Here is a 14595-nt window from a genome sequence, read left to right as displayed (position 1 = left end):
CTTTCACCCCCCCCCCCCCCCCCCCCCCAACCACAAAAAAAATATAAAAAAATAGCTTTATACAAGTCATTCCCGAGGGGCTGCTGGGCTCTCGTAATCAAGAAATACATAAATTGTCGTCAATCGAAGAAGCTGAAACTTGAAAAATGCCGTTCCTAGGTTTGCACTCCTTGTCCAACTGTTAGTTGACCCCCACACCACCCCACCCCCTTGCTATAGGAATGGGATAGGCACTGAGATTTTCACTTTAATCTGTAAAATGATTACACCAAAAATGAAAGTTTTTGGTGGGAAATGCCCCATCCCACTAGCTGCTTAGATCAAAGTTGGCATAGAACCCGGGAAGGCTCTTTCTATTTGAATTTTCTAAAGCTTTTACACAAACATGCTTTGATACATTTGACAATGATCACTCTCTTGAATGCACATGATAAAGTGAAATGATGTTTTTTGGATCATGTGCTTTAATGATAAATGGTGGACTGAAAATGAATATTAACAAAAATAAAACAGAATTTGTGTAAAAACAGATGGAAGTGAGCATAATTGTATTAAGTTGTCTATTGGAGACTCCTTTCACAAGACAACGAGATCTGGATATAACATCAGTAGAGGGAGATTAGACCAAAAGATCAAGAATTTAGTACCTATATATGCAATAAATGATGCCTCCAACCCAAAAGAACTAAAAAAAAATTTAACAGAAAGACTAATAATTTTTAAGAAAATCCTCTGATGATGTATTTTCTTCATATGTCTAATGAATCAACTGGATCTCTCTTTGCCGAAGCACCTATTTTTATTGCTCTTATCTATCTATTCTACGTAAGATATTTCCAGCTCTTCTGGACACTCTGAAGGACATTGGATTAGTTCCAAAATTCTGATCACCTAGTCCATGTCTGTAGTGTTTATGGAACTGGAGATGCGCAAATCGAACCAAGTTTTACTACTGGAATTGCCTTAACGAACTGGAAAGTTACCCCGATGCTTCTGGTCAACATATTCCTCCACCCTGCCGTCATCCAATGCTTCCATCACCACGTCACATAGAACAACCACGTCATCTTCCATGTATTCTACTGGTCTCTTCCCCGTCAACACCCTAAGAGTCAAGATCCCAAATCTATGAACATCACATTTATCGGTTATCCTCACAGTTTGACTTGCAAATTCCGGAGTGTGTACCCAAGTGCATTCTGAATCTTGTTGCTTAAGATATAACAGTCTAATGCAGGCAAAAGCCGATCCAGGCCAAAATCTCCCACCTTGGGATCTCCAGAATTGTCCATCAAAACATAGGCACTTAGATGTTATAGTAAATAATGCTCACAGGTGCAGATGAGCAAAGCCTTCAGCACTACCTAGTATTATTTTGAATATTTGTTGCCATGTGAGGCATCCACATCCACTAGTCTCTCCTTCGTGGAGATGTTTATACAAACTTCCTCCACAGATACATCTGTAAACACGAGGTTCTGTAGAGATGAAGTCCAGTCATACCCCTCGAGCACCACCAGATTCTGCGTTCTGATCTTTCCTAGTTTCTTAACATCCGTTCAAAATCTGGTCGGAACATAAACAAGCTCGACATGTTAAAAGCTTGCTGATCACTAAAGTTTTGTTCTGTGAACGGCTTCAAAACCACCACATCCAAGTACATAATTTTTATTGAGAAGTGCTTTGGTCCCTCCTAAAATCTCAGCATCACCAGAAACATGATGAGCTTGAAATAGCTAGCTTCAGTATCATAAGAAGGGTTAAAATCATCGCTTATTGATAAATTAAGGGTCACAGCAGATTGTGTTTTGGAATTGCAGACAAATATTCAGAATAGAGACAGTCAATACACCAGGGGCAATGAAAACAGCAGCACCAATGGTAATTAAGGAAGATATACTGAGTATCACTCTCTTATGACGGAGATGTGAAGATAGAGAACCATGAGTGGTTCACTCAAACAGGTGAATTGGGGCTTAGGAAAAGGGGTTTGGGTTTGACAGCAGGGCATGATTGCTTGACAAAGAACCACAAAGGGACAGATTACCAATGACGGGCAATGGATTGAGTCGAAGAAGCCACCGCCTGGAAGTTCACCTTGGAGATGAATGTAGGAAATATTGAAGGTAATAAGGTGGGAAAGATCAGCAATTTCTTTCGGTGAACTTCTGGTGAAGCGACTGAAGGACAAATCGATTACCTGAAGGTTGGATAAGCCTGCAATGCCGCAGGGACTGAAACAGTAATGTTGTTATGAGACAAGATCCTACATGAGAGAAACAAATGGGTACATTTTTTATTATCTTTTATAACTATATACAAAGACCTTCAGATGAACAGTAATGTTGTTATGAGACAAGATCCTACATGAGAGAAACAAATGGGTACATTTTTTATTATCTTTTATAACTATATACAAAGAGCTTCAGATGAATAGCAGACCATCATCAAATCCATAAATCTACAGTCACCACGAAACAGAAAATTTCAAGTGATGGGGAACTCACAAAGAGGTAAGAGATGAGCAGTTCCTTATATCTGCTGTCAGGAAGGAAATAGCTCTTGAGTCTTAATTCCTGCAATGGAACTGCTCTTCCTATTTCAAAGGGGATGCTTCCATTTAACTGACTCTGACTAAGATTAAGGACGAGAGTGTTGTTCAATTCACCTACATTTGCAGGGACGAGACCAACTAAAGAGTTCCTGGAAATATTCAAGAACTGCAAACTGATGAAATTCCTAATGGAAGATGAAATTTCACCACATAACGCATTGGACGACAAATCCAAGTCTTGAAGAGATTGATAGGATGCTGACAGATGCTTCCAGTATATCTGTCTTTAGAAATGGAGATGCGCTCCAAAGCCAACTTAAAAACCCACGAAGAAAGATTGTGAACAAATTTTGGCCAACATCAAGTACCTTAAGGTTTATGCAATTCACAGGAGACTCTGGTAAGCTTCCTACAAACTGATTTTTCGACAATTGAAGATTTCCTATGGAGCCCCGTATCTCACCAGTAAAGTTATTGTTCGAAAGGTCAAGAACTCCAGGCTTATCATAGCTGCAATCCAGCCAGGAATTCCTAGTTACCGAATTGCCACTCACATCAAGATATCTGCAATTCACGAGCTTATGCATAGACATAGGAAGCCACCCACTGAAATAATTGTCACCAATAGCCTTCAACAGTAAGAAAATTCCAATATATTCAGGCAGGCAGCCTATAAACTTGTTCTTCTGCAAACTAATTGCTCTCAAATTATACGAACTCTCAATTCCTTATAGAATCTCACCCTTGAATAGGTTATCCAATAAATCAAGTGATTGAAGTAAACTCAATGACCATAATCCACAGGGCAACCGACCTGAGAGCTGATTGTATTAAATGTTAATTCTTTTCGATGATGAGCAGGAGCTCAGCGACTCCGGTAATAAACCAGTGAGCTTTTTTTTGCTAGCAAAATCGACCTTAAAGACCTATATTGTTCGAAAAGCTCATCCAGTACTCCCTGATAAATTATTTTCATTCAAGTCAATTATTTTCAAGCTCCCAATTTCAGCAAGAAATGGATTTATAGCCTCTGTGAAGTTGTTCTTTGACAGTGACAGTACTTTTAAGGAACTGTAATCTTATTAGGCTTCATCTGAGGTGCCCAAACAAAGAAAAGTCATCAAGGACCAGCTCGGATACTCAATTGGACTTATTAGGACCATATTTTACTCAAACCCAATTGCAGGGAGTTTTGATCATCTTTATTCCAAGATTTAAAACCCTAGATTGTGGGTCTTAGCCCAGCTTTGCAGGCAATCAAACCCAACATGTCATCATTGAAAACAGTAAACATTCAACAAGAATTGGAACTACAAGTAGTCAATACATGCAGTAGTATCTTGATTTCACTCTATTTTTGCTCTTAATTGATACATACAGTCCTAGAATCTCAGTAAAGATTAAATCCGTCTTTTTGTTAGTAATCATCATCGATCCAAAGGAATAAGGGCTAAACTACGGGTTAAACTCAACCAGATCACTTCATTGTCTTTCTATAAAATGTCTGTTCACCACTGAAAAAGGTCTTCTCGTATCATATACATAAAAAAGGTAAATGCCAGGCAATGTCCCCTCACTGCAATTAACGCTTTTCAATAGGGTATTAAACTGTAAAGAACAATATCCATTCACAGCAAGTCCCTTGGTATTCAATTCGATCCTTTGCCCCCATTGTCGAAAAGTATTTAGAACGCTTATCAGCTATCACAGAGAGGGAAATATTGATTCAATTGACTGGATTTCAACCTTTCTGGTAGTGATTTAAAAAGGAAAGAAGAGAAAGTAAGATCTGGTGCCTCTACTTGCCAAATCTTTGGATCAGACAGATAAATCCCCATATAGAATCTTTGAAATGTCCCAGATAACACAGAGAGAAAGCTGACTTATGTTTTGTTGGACATCTTGATGCCAGTAACGAAAGAGTATGGTGAAGCACCTAAACGTCAATCGAGTTCTTCTTCTTCTTCATTAATATATACTACTATCCAATTCACCTTCTAAAACAATACTACTTTCAAGGACATTGGCAAAATATGGTTGCACGTGAACTTTATAGCATGTCAAATGCTTGATCAATGGAAGAGAATTACATGGCCCAACAAAAATTTGAAACACAAAACAATAATTTAATATATCATAATACACATCACATCCAAGGAAAATTTCCCAAAACACGGAGTCTATAAACATCTGTCACAATTTACAAATACATAAATTATAACCTAGATTACCATGTGAAAGAAATTGAAATATGAAAATGTTCCATGCTTGACATCTGGTCAGAAAACATCAGCCTTAACCAAATAAACGCTGGCAGTGCGGTGTGTATAAATTTTCTTTCTCCAAATGCCATCTTAACCAACAAACTACCATTCCCTATTATCAGATATTGCTATGAGGCATATGTTGAGGTACCTCTCCTTGATTATCCAATGGCATATACTGTGCCATGATAGCCCGAATCTCCGAGTCCATGTATCTCTGCATGTGAATCTTTTATTACAAGAAAGTCCCAGAAAAGGGGGAAAAAAACAAGTGAACATAAACAGAACCAACATCCCACCAGAGCATTTACATGATAAGCAAATGAACATGAAGACACTACTAAACATTTTTTCATGCCCTTAGACCTTCTCATCCCATTTTCAGAAATTTCACCACCCTTTCTCGCATTTCCACCACCATTCAGTGCTACACCTTGTTTAACAAATTCAATTACGGCCATTATACATACTACCACCCCCCCCCCCAAAAAAAAAAAAAAAAAAAAAAACCCCCCCCCCCCCCCAAAAAAAAAAAAACATAAACCAATGAATGAGCATATTCAATTAGATGAATATTACATCACTGTTAGTCTACTATTGTCTAACTCACTCGTTTTGGGTACTCATTCTGCAGAGTCCAGTTCCAGATTACCCTTAATCTACGTGCATATCAATTCAGTCTAGTTGTTTGAATGCTTGTAAAAGAGTATAAAATTAAAATAAAGCTAACATACCCTGATCCTGTACTTGTACAGAGCATAACCCGATACTCCCGCAACAGCCAGGCCGAGAATGATTGCCCAAACAAAGCCCCAGCTGAATTCCGTATTAGCATCCTTACCTGCATAGATCAGGAGATGGTAAATCAAGCACTGTAGAAATTTATGTTAGCATGCAACTACATTAGCTACAAATTTGTTGACATAGCAGCAATTCCAGAATTCAAATACGAACTTCATTCCTATATTCCAACATCTTAACCATGTAGTGCTAACCATCTACTCACGTCTGGATAGATAAATAATACTCAAGTACTGCACAAGATGACACACAAGTTGGACAAAATCTGCCTTCCGACATCTTCAATACTCGCTGCATATTAAATAGGAAAACTTTTCATACTTACTTATACACGTGTCATGTTCATGCATGTACAATAAGTTGCCACTGCAACTGCATTCATAACTGCCCCACGTATTCTTGCATTTGCACTCTGGACATTGGCATGCCAGTTTTTCCTTACACTCGTCAATATCTAAAATGATGCCAAGATAAATAAATCTAAAATCAATCACCCATAAAATATGCAGTGGCAGACGAATCTATTATGTTCATATGATCCATAGAGAAATAAAGATGCGTACCTTCACAATTTTTAACTCCATCACCCTTGAATCCTGGAGGGCACTTGCAACCTTTAGTATGGTCATCCTGAAGAACAAGATTGAATCAATATTCAGCATAGAAGAATCAGAATTTTGCACATGGTCAAACAAGAGAGAGAGAGAGAGAGTAACAAGAGAAGAATAAAATTCATCTTATACGAAAATGTGAGAGAAGGAAACAAATGTACTACAAGGAACCATCCAACTTACAATGCATGCAGAATATGTCCTTCCATCCTGGGTTCCTCTCCAACAGCCTCCATAATTTATTTCACATCTTAATACGCCAGAAGCTGTCACAGCCAGAAGACAGGAAAATGTGATGAATAAGATACTGACCATCTGGAACAGAAAGCCGAAGACCAGGCTTGTGTTAAATGTTTTATGTCTGGAAACTATTAATCACAGGAGTACAAACGGCTTATGAGAAGTCTGATACATCTATTGTCCCAAAGAAAGAAATATATACCGTTGTCAATAACCCCAGAGCCTATGGTAACACAGTACCACTTTATCCTAATATAATGAATTTTGAAAACAACTGTAGAAGGATAACCACATAAAAGAAGGGAGCCACTTCCAGACAATTCATTGTGTTATCATAACAGAATGAATAAGGAAAAAGAGTTGCTATATAGGAATGGTTGGGTAATGGGACTACACCAACCCTCCTAAATAAAGAGGGGAAATAGGAAAAGTATAATCCAATAGAGCAGTAGGAATGTTCACCTTCACAATGAGTATAACCATCACCAACAAATTTCACCCCCTGCACAACTGGGCATTCACACAATCTCCCACGGAACGTATCCTGTAATGAATTCTTAAGAACATCAGAATAGATGTAGCAGCGAAAAATGCCAAAATAACAATTAGAAGTGTAGTGTACCCTGCACGCTGTAATATTGGCAGCCTTATCCTGCCAGCATCCCCCATTATTTTCCTTACACTCATTGGTTTCTATATCTGCAAAAAGAACGTCAACAGCCACTTGAGGATTTTGTATCAACTACACATACATGTGCTGGAAATGGTTGTGATTTCTAGAACGCTGTGGATCAAGTCTCACAATAACACAATGGCTAGAATAATTCAACATATTACTTCTTTGTTTACAACATTATAAGAATAATTATGTATAAATTAGAGATGGATAGTAGAATCAATCACCTTCAGTCAAACAAATAGCTGGCTCCGTGGCCTCCTCAAAACCTGAACATATGGCCTTGAGAACTGCTCCTTTGTCCAGCTTGCCTGATTCATTTTAAGAAACAACTTTCTTTTTCCATATAAATTGTGATAAATAAATTCAACTGTTGTTAAGGTTCTAGGAGTTATCTACCTCTGTACTGCCTGCTGTTTATAACAAGGGTAGGCAAGATCGTCACATCTCCACGAGAACCCTTCCCCATCTGAAAATAAATTACTTATTCAGTTAACAACTTTCACAGCCATTGCTAACAATGAAAGGGTCTTATAAGACACAAAACCTGTGATTCCTGTTCAGCTTTTAGAACTGGGTTGTCTGTATCCGCCTCAGTGTCTCCTATGCATTTGTCTATCTTGTTAACATCGAGACCTGCATAAAAGTCATTTTGATAAATATTGATTAGTCAATGAGCAAGTATCCATAAATGCTAGCATTTGTCAAGACGGTAAAGAATCATGTGAAGAACGTAAATGGTAGAAAATAGAAAATCCTAATTCCCATCCAGGAGTCAATAATTAGGCACCCAAGGATCCAAGTACATCTAGAAGCACTAATTCAAGGTTCCATCCATATAAAGCCTTTGGTAACATAAAGCTTTAGGTCATATCAGTTACAAAACTAACATTTGGACCAAATGAAAATTTAATGCAGTATTAACGTGTTTTATACAATCAAAATCCAAGGAAAACAATATTATCCATTCCACAATGATACAACTCATTACGAGATACAGCAGACATTTGGATCAAACTAAAATTTGAGGGTGATAAATACACAGTAATCAACATAATTTAAAGAACTACTACCATATTGGGAATAAGTATAGGAGAAGACTATCACTGCAATAGTAAACAAGTAACAGCTTAATCAAGTTCGTGACTGTTAAATCACTAAGCCTTAATCCACATTATCATCTAACAAAGTTAACTAACTAATGCACATATAAGAACAAAAGATGTGATTTTCATTCTCAAAAAAGTTAAAATTATAAAAAAGAATATGTGACAAATGACAAACACTCCATATAATAAGAATCAAACAGCAGAGTTAATGTTGGTATCAGTTACAGGATAGAGGACTTTGGTCTCATCGACATCATCTATAAAATCGAAATGAATATTCACGGAAACACACAGTGTACTGCATATTTTTAATTTTTTGTTAACTAAAACATTGATAGAACAGAACTGTAACATACCAAGTGAACGGATTACGTCATTGGCACAATCTTTAGTGTACTTCTTCTCTTTCATTGGACAACGGATAGCAAAATCAGTCACATAATCCCACCAAAGCCATGGTTTTCCACTTTCATTGGCTATCTTAAAAAAGCAAACTTGGCGTAGATTTTGCACCACCACATCCTTCCCATCATATCCCTTACTGAAATCCTGCTCAGGATCCGGAGCACAATATCTCCCATGGTTTATACACTGCGACTTGCACTGTTTGCTCAAAATAAAAGCATCAGGACAATACCAAGTTATATAATGTGGAGTGAACTGGGTATAGCCTTTCCGCTCAAGTATCTGGGCTGCTCCTTTGAAATTTTTGACAAACTGTATCTGGCTTTCGCATTTGGGGCCACACTCGTCATTACTATTTGTCCAGAACTCGTACTCAACCCGCTCATCAGGATGTGGAAGAGCCTCTCTCCAGTCAAGATTTATATTGACCATTTGTCCATTAGACAACTCTTTTTTGATGTTGTCCCCTAGAGCCTTGCTAATAAGTGCTGATGGAATAGTTATGTTTTGTAGATAATCTGCTCGTGCATTCTCCTCCTCAGGGGTATCCATAGTAATAAGAGGCTCAACCCTGTCATCTGCAACAAGAATAGCGGCTGCTCCAGCATTCTGAGCATTCCATGCCTTCAATGTGAAGTAGCAATCTGCGAAACCAGCAAATAACGATGGCATTGTTCAATATGTAGATGACGATAGTAAATTGCTTCAGTAGTTATCAAATTCACACCTAAGCAAAAAATTACATATGAAGAGATAGTTTACAGTTGTACATGTATTAATGTGTGTGATTCGGATGACACAGAATGGAAGGCCAGCACTATGGTAATGTAAATACCAATATTGAACAAGCCATAAGTGAAGGCGGAGAAGAATACAATGGATTTATGCAAAGTAATTAACAATATTAAGCTATAGAAGAACAAATGACAATCAACTTCAAAATTTTCTTCTAAAACCAGATGTAAAGGGTCAACATTTAAGCTGTGGGTTTACTCCTCGACAATTCCATATAAAACCAAAATTGGTGTTTCCAATAAAACAATAACTTCAAGATCAAAGTAGACAAATTAATTAGCTACATCAAATCCAGATTACTGTTTGCATGTTACAATACGTTTAAAGTGATGATAATTAGTGAAGTACAAGACCAGTACAAGGTCATTTTTTTCCTTCTCTTCCCAATCAAGTTAACACCCATGAAATTATGCAACCAACAATCAAGTTAACTAGGAATCAATGCTGCAAAAAGAACATTATCAATTTCCTCCTACAAACATGAAAATTCGAACTTATAATAACATTTCCAATTGACAGGGGCAAATTCAAAAAACTTTACCCCCTCGATCAGCTAGAACAAATATGGGCATGCCTCCAGGCTTAATCTTGAAGGAAATTTCAACATCTTCAAAACTCTTGCACGCCTTCTGATTAGCTTTTGGGTAGAGGACTGTACCAACCATGGTCCCTCCATACTGTGGCACCCCAAAATTCCCAATTGCACATTCATACACATCTTTCAGTGAGCCTGGTGATGTCACCCTCAAGCTGTTCTTTTCAACAACAAATCTTCCCAAACAAGATCCATATAGAAGAAACCATAAGCACACTAATAACCCAACCTTTTCCCTCATCTTTCACTCTCTCACTTCCCTTCAATCAACAAAGAACGAAAAAAAAAAATGACTCGTCCCAGGTCAGAATCTACCAAATCCCTTCTTTCACGAAGACCCACTTGCCAAACTCTAACTTTATATCAATATAAAACAAATCAGATCCAAAATCTCAAAACCCAGATCATGAAAATTTCATATTGATAAAAATATCAACTTTTTATTGGAAATTCTCTATGATATATGAGCTGATCATTTTATAAAGAGAAAACTAAGGAAATATGAGGGTTTGGACAAACAAAATAGGAGAAACAACAAAAGCCGAGTAGAAACGTTGAATTGAAGAAAAATAATGGTCACTACGTTCACCCTCGATCACTCAACTATTCTACATATGTGAATAAACTATAATACAATCATATCTGTAGCATTCAAGTTGCGTATTTGTATTATAATTATAAGTAATCAGTTAATAAATCTAAACGGACATGAGATCAAGTCTTACCCCGCAAACATTAATTAACAAACAAACCGAGGAAAAGGATAATTTCTTTATTAGCCCCAATCTTTGGCTCTATTAACAAATTGATCATCAATGTTTGAAAAAAAGCAAGTTGGTCTCAATATCTGATTATATTGTAAAATCTGACTTAATTTCAAATTTCTAAACATCATTACAAGTTGAGAAGTAAATCTCTACGGAGTTAAACATAAGAGATACGGGTAACTAATATAGAGGGACAAGATATGCCAAATATAATAAAATTTTAGGACTAGCTTTTCCTTTTTAAAAGTTAAAAATCAACTTGTTATTGGAATAATTGTTGAGGACGAATGGTGAAATTTTGCCTAGGGCACAAATAAATATGCCCTTGGTCTTTACCCGTTTCTTGAGAAATTTTTTGTATTTTTCTGTGTTGAAGAAAAGGTACGGTTGTAATACGTCTGACGAAAGTGGTCCCCGGTGATATACGGCCTAGATTAACTGCCTCTTAATTAGGTCGTGATTACTTGGGCCTAATGGGCTTTTCGATTTTGTCAATGATATTTGCATGAACGCCACGTGCATCAACCTTTAATTTATTTAGACTCCATTTTGTACATGTAAAAATAGAATGAAAAATATAATTATTATAGACCCTAGATAAGAGATAGAAAGTCAAATATAGTAACTTGATATGATGGATATCAATTATATTTTTCATTTTAATGTGCAAATAATGGAAAATAAACTGGAGCTTAACTATCGAGTCTATTGATTTCGGTCCCACTACAATTGTGGTAGGTAACGAAACCTCTTGTTCGATATCCAACTTAAATTTTAGCTACACATTTTATTTAATTAATATTTTTTAACTGTTTAATTACATTACATCAACTTTTAATAAAATTTTATTAAAAACTTTATCAAACAGCTCTTCATATCTAAAATACTTAAAAGTAACTTGTTAATGCTATTTACCTCGTGTTTATGTACAATGTATCCACACCTACCAATTAGCATTTATTTTAATACTTTAGGTTGTGAAAAACGTGGAAAATGTCAGTTTCTGGGCCATTGTCCCATTTTGTGGTAGAAAATGATCTTTCCTGCATATTTTAAAATATCTTTCTTTCATGAGTCAATATAGTTATCTCAATTTTATTAGTTATCTATATTATACTCGTTATCAAAGATAGGATAGAGAATAATTAGTTCACTTTGAAAGATACTTATCGACTTGGAAAATGGAAAAAATTGTACAAATTATATGTTTCATTATCGCTTTATGAAAAAGAGTTAGATATTATGTGAAATCAACCAAGACAAGCACGCTGCAATCAACAGGTAATCCTATATCTGATAGTTCATTGTACAAGTTGTTTTCACTTTAATATTAAAATAATAATTGACTTATTTCAACTTTAATTCATAAAGGATTATTTAATGTTTAATGATACAAAATTTATGGATCTAAGTTCATTTATGAACTGCATTAAATGTTTTTTTTTTTGTTTTTTTAATGGGGTAAATTGTCATAATTTTTATGCAGGTGATTAATGTTAAAAAAAAAAAAAAAGAACTGAATTTTTGGTTAAAATAATGTAGTAGAAATCATGTTAGGGAATGAATACCAATAATATGTAAAGCATAAATTTAGCTTAGGCCGACCTAAGTATGGGCCACTTTTATAATGGGCTTATGTCAAATAGAGCCCTCGGTCCGCAATGAAAATGAGCCCAAGCTCAAAATACTTCACTTGGAAAGCCCAATACCATCCGATATTGGTATGACAAGTGAAAATTACATACAACCAGAGTTTTAAACTTCCCAGTTCAAAACTAAGATTTCCAATTTTTTTTTTTCAAAAATCAAATAAATGAATTTATAAACATTAATAATAATATTATGAAATTAAACAAATCCACCCTACCCTACTCCATTCCACCCTCAACTTCAACCCTAACCCCAATCTAGGCCTTGTTTGAGCTCCATTATTTTTTCATTAAAATAAAAAATATGATTATTATCTATCACATCAAGTCACCATATTTGACTTTTTATCTTTTATGTGAAGTCCATAAAGACTATATTTTTCATTCTTATTTTTACAATAATGTGGCTCAAATGGGGGCCTAATTTCTTTCCAAACCCTAAAAATCTTTTTCACTCTCTTCTCCATCTCTGTATCTTCTCTCTTCTCACTTTCTCTACCCCACCCCTCACGGTGTCATCGCGCTTGACAGTACCTCGTTGCATTCGGCTCTTTTAATGCACCGGTGCGCATAGCGATTCATCGTCCTCTATGGTGTTGCAGTTTTTTGATTTTTTTATTAGATCTATTTATTTTGAGTTTTTTTGTGATGGTTGGTATTTTGCAAATGGTGGTGGTGTTTGTGTAGGTGGCAGTTGGTGGTTGTGGTCGTCACGGTGGTGCGAGCGATGGTGTTGCAGCCCCGAGTCTTGGGTTGGTGTTGTTGCAATGGTTGTAGTTTTCAATCTGCTTCCGTCGTGGTGGTTTTCAACGGTGGTGTTGTTTGTCATCATCTTTGTTGTGTTGGCGATGGGGTGAGGTTTTTTATCTATTGGTTGTTATCTCGTCATACAGTGATTGTTATTGTCGCTGCCATTACGACTCTGACTTTGAATCCATTTTGATGTGGTTGTCGCCGTCGTTGGTGTTGCAGTGATGGTGAAGTGTTGGTGGTGGTTGGTGGATCGGTGGGTGTTGGTTTGTTTGAGATGGCGATTTTGCTGTCGATTGTCGTAAAGTGGTGTTGGTTTTAGCAACAATGCTTCCGGAGGCAATAATGAGATGGTGGTCACAAATTATTTGGTTAATTGTAATCGATAAATTGGTTAATATATGACCAATAACTAATATGTGACCAATAATTTGATAATTTATAATCGTGTAATAAGTTTTGACGTATAAAATTTGTTATTTATGACAAAGAAATAATATATGATCTATTAATTTGATATTCAATAACGAAGTTGTGACTTATAAAATTTATGATTTTTGACCGTGACATCTATCATTGCGACTAATACATAAAGGTGATCATAAATTATATAATATTGTGGTATTAATATATTTAATTAATAAAATATTTTTTAAATGAATTATTACATAAATAAAATCTATTTAATATTTGATTTTTGAAATAATAAAATCGCTTTCTTAGATTTAAAATGGATTATACTTAATGTCAGACTTATTATGCCATTGTTTAAAAAATGTGTAGTTAAAAAATAAGGAAAAGTTTTGGATTTACGTGTAATATTATTTTATTGAAAAATGTGTGATTGAAATGATATTAAATCACATTGACGAATGTATTTTTCCAAAAACATGTGGTTCAAACAAGTCTTATATGTTCCGGTAGAATAATTGTCTGAGTGATCATTATCAACTCCATGAAAGAGGCCTAGCAGGGGCCCACATTAACTGGCACTACAAAATGAAATCTGCGATCAAATGGTTGTCATGATGAGAAAATCAGCATGTAACACAAGGATTCAAATCTAGAGGAACATGCTCAATAGCCAAATTAGGCACCTGACGACCACTATATAATTAGTCAATAATCAATCTTACTCATAACTTTTCAACAACACATTTTATTAACTTTTATTAAAATTTACTAAAAATTGATTTTAATCACGCTAACCAGAGACTTATTCTATAAATATTATCTCACCATTCCCATATAATGGAGCTTCGATTTGAGTATTAGAGTGTCTACGTCAAAAACCCTTTCTGTTGTGCTTAGTGGTGGCAATGGACCGAACCGGCTCGGCCCTTAACCTCACGAGCTCGACTCGCGCTCGTGGCGAGCCT

The 14595-nt window shown here is 36.0% G+C and overlaps 2 protein-coding genes across 3 annotated transcripts; both read right to left on the bottom strand.

The window, feature by feature from the left end:
• Nucleotides 1-808: 808 nt before the first annotated feature.
• On the bottom strand, nucleotides 809-4392 carry LOC111392946 (probable LRR receptor-like serine/threonine-protein kinase IRK). Its single transcript, XM_023018357.1, has 10 exons — nucleotides 4357-4392; nucleotides 4067-4162; nucleotides 2923-3183; nucleotides 2508-2834; nucleotides 2443-2461; nucleotides 2048-2217; nucleotides 1662-1736; nucleotides 1407-1547; nucleotides 973-1305; nucleotides 809-919 (listed from the first exon to the last, which is right to left on the bottom strand). Exons 1-10 carry the CDS (start codon nucleotides 4390-4392, stop codon nucleotides 809-811), a joined length of 1569 nt encoding a protein of 522 aa, XP_022874125.1.
• Nucleotides 4393-4659: 267 nt separating this feature from the next.
• Nucleotides 4660-10735, bottom strand: LOC111392957 (vacuolar-sorting receptor 1-like). Of its 2 annotated transcripts, XM_023018369.1 has the most exons (12): nucleotides 9997-10733; nucleotides 8612-9304; nucleotides 7694-7782; nucleotides 7546-7615; nucleotides 7374-7457; nucleotides 7093-7169; nucleotides 6933-7014; nucleotides 6414-6496; nucleotides 6183-6249; nucleotides 5945-6073; nucleotides 5553-5659; nucleotides 4660-5035 (listed from the first exon to the last, which is right to left on the bottom strand). In XM_023018369.1, the coding sequence occupies exons 1-12, from the start codon at nucleotides 10289-10291 to the stop codon at nucleotides 4937-4939; spliced, it is 1875 nt and encodes a 624-aa protein (XP_022874137.1). In that variant the 5' UTR covers nucleotides 10292-10733; the 3' UTR covers nucleotides 4660-4936. The 2 variants fall into 2 exon arrangements, with proteins under 2 accessions (XP_022874137.1, XP_022874138.1); XM_023018370.1 differs by lacking the exon at nucleotides 5945-6073 and having other exon boundaries at nucleotides 9997-10735.
• Between the last annotated feature and the right edge of the window lie 3860 nt (nucleotides 10736-14595).

This window comes from Olea europaea, unplaced genomic scaffold (assembly GCF_002742605.1).
Source record: "Olea europaea var. sylvestris unplaced genomic scaffold, O_europaea_v1 scaffold998, whole genome shotgun sequence".
Classification (NCBI taxonomy): Eukaryota; Viridiplantae; Streptophyta; class Magnoliopsida; order Lamiales; family Oleaceae; genus Olea; species Olea europaea.
The sequence above is the reverse complement of the archived record's forward strand: the minus strand, read 5'-3'. Positions and strand labels throughout refer to the sequence as shown.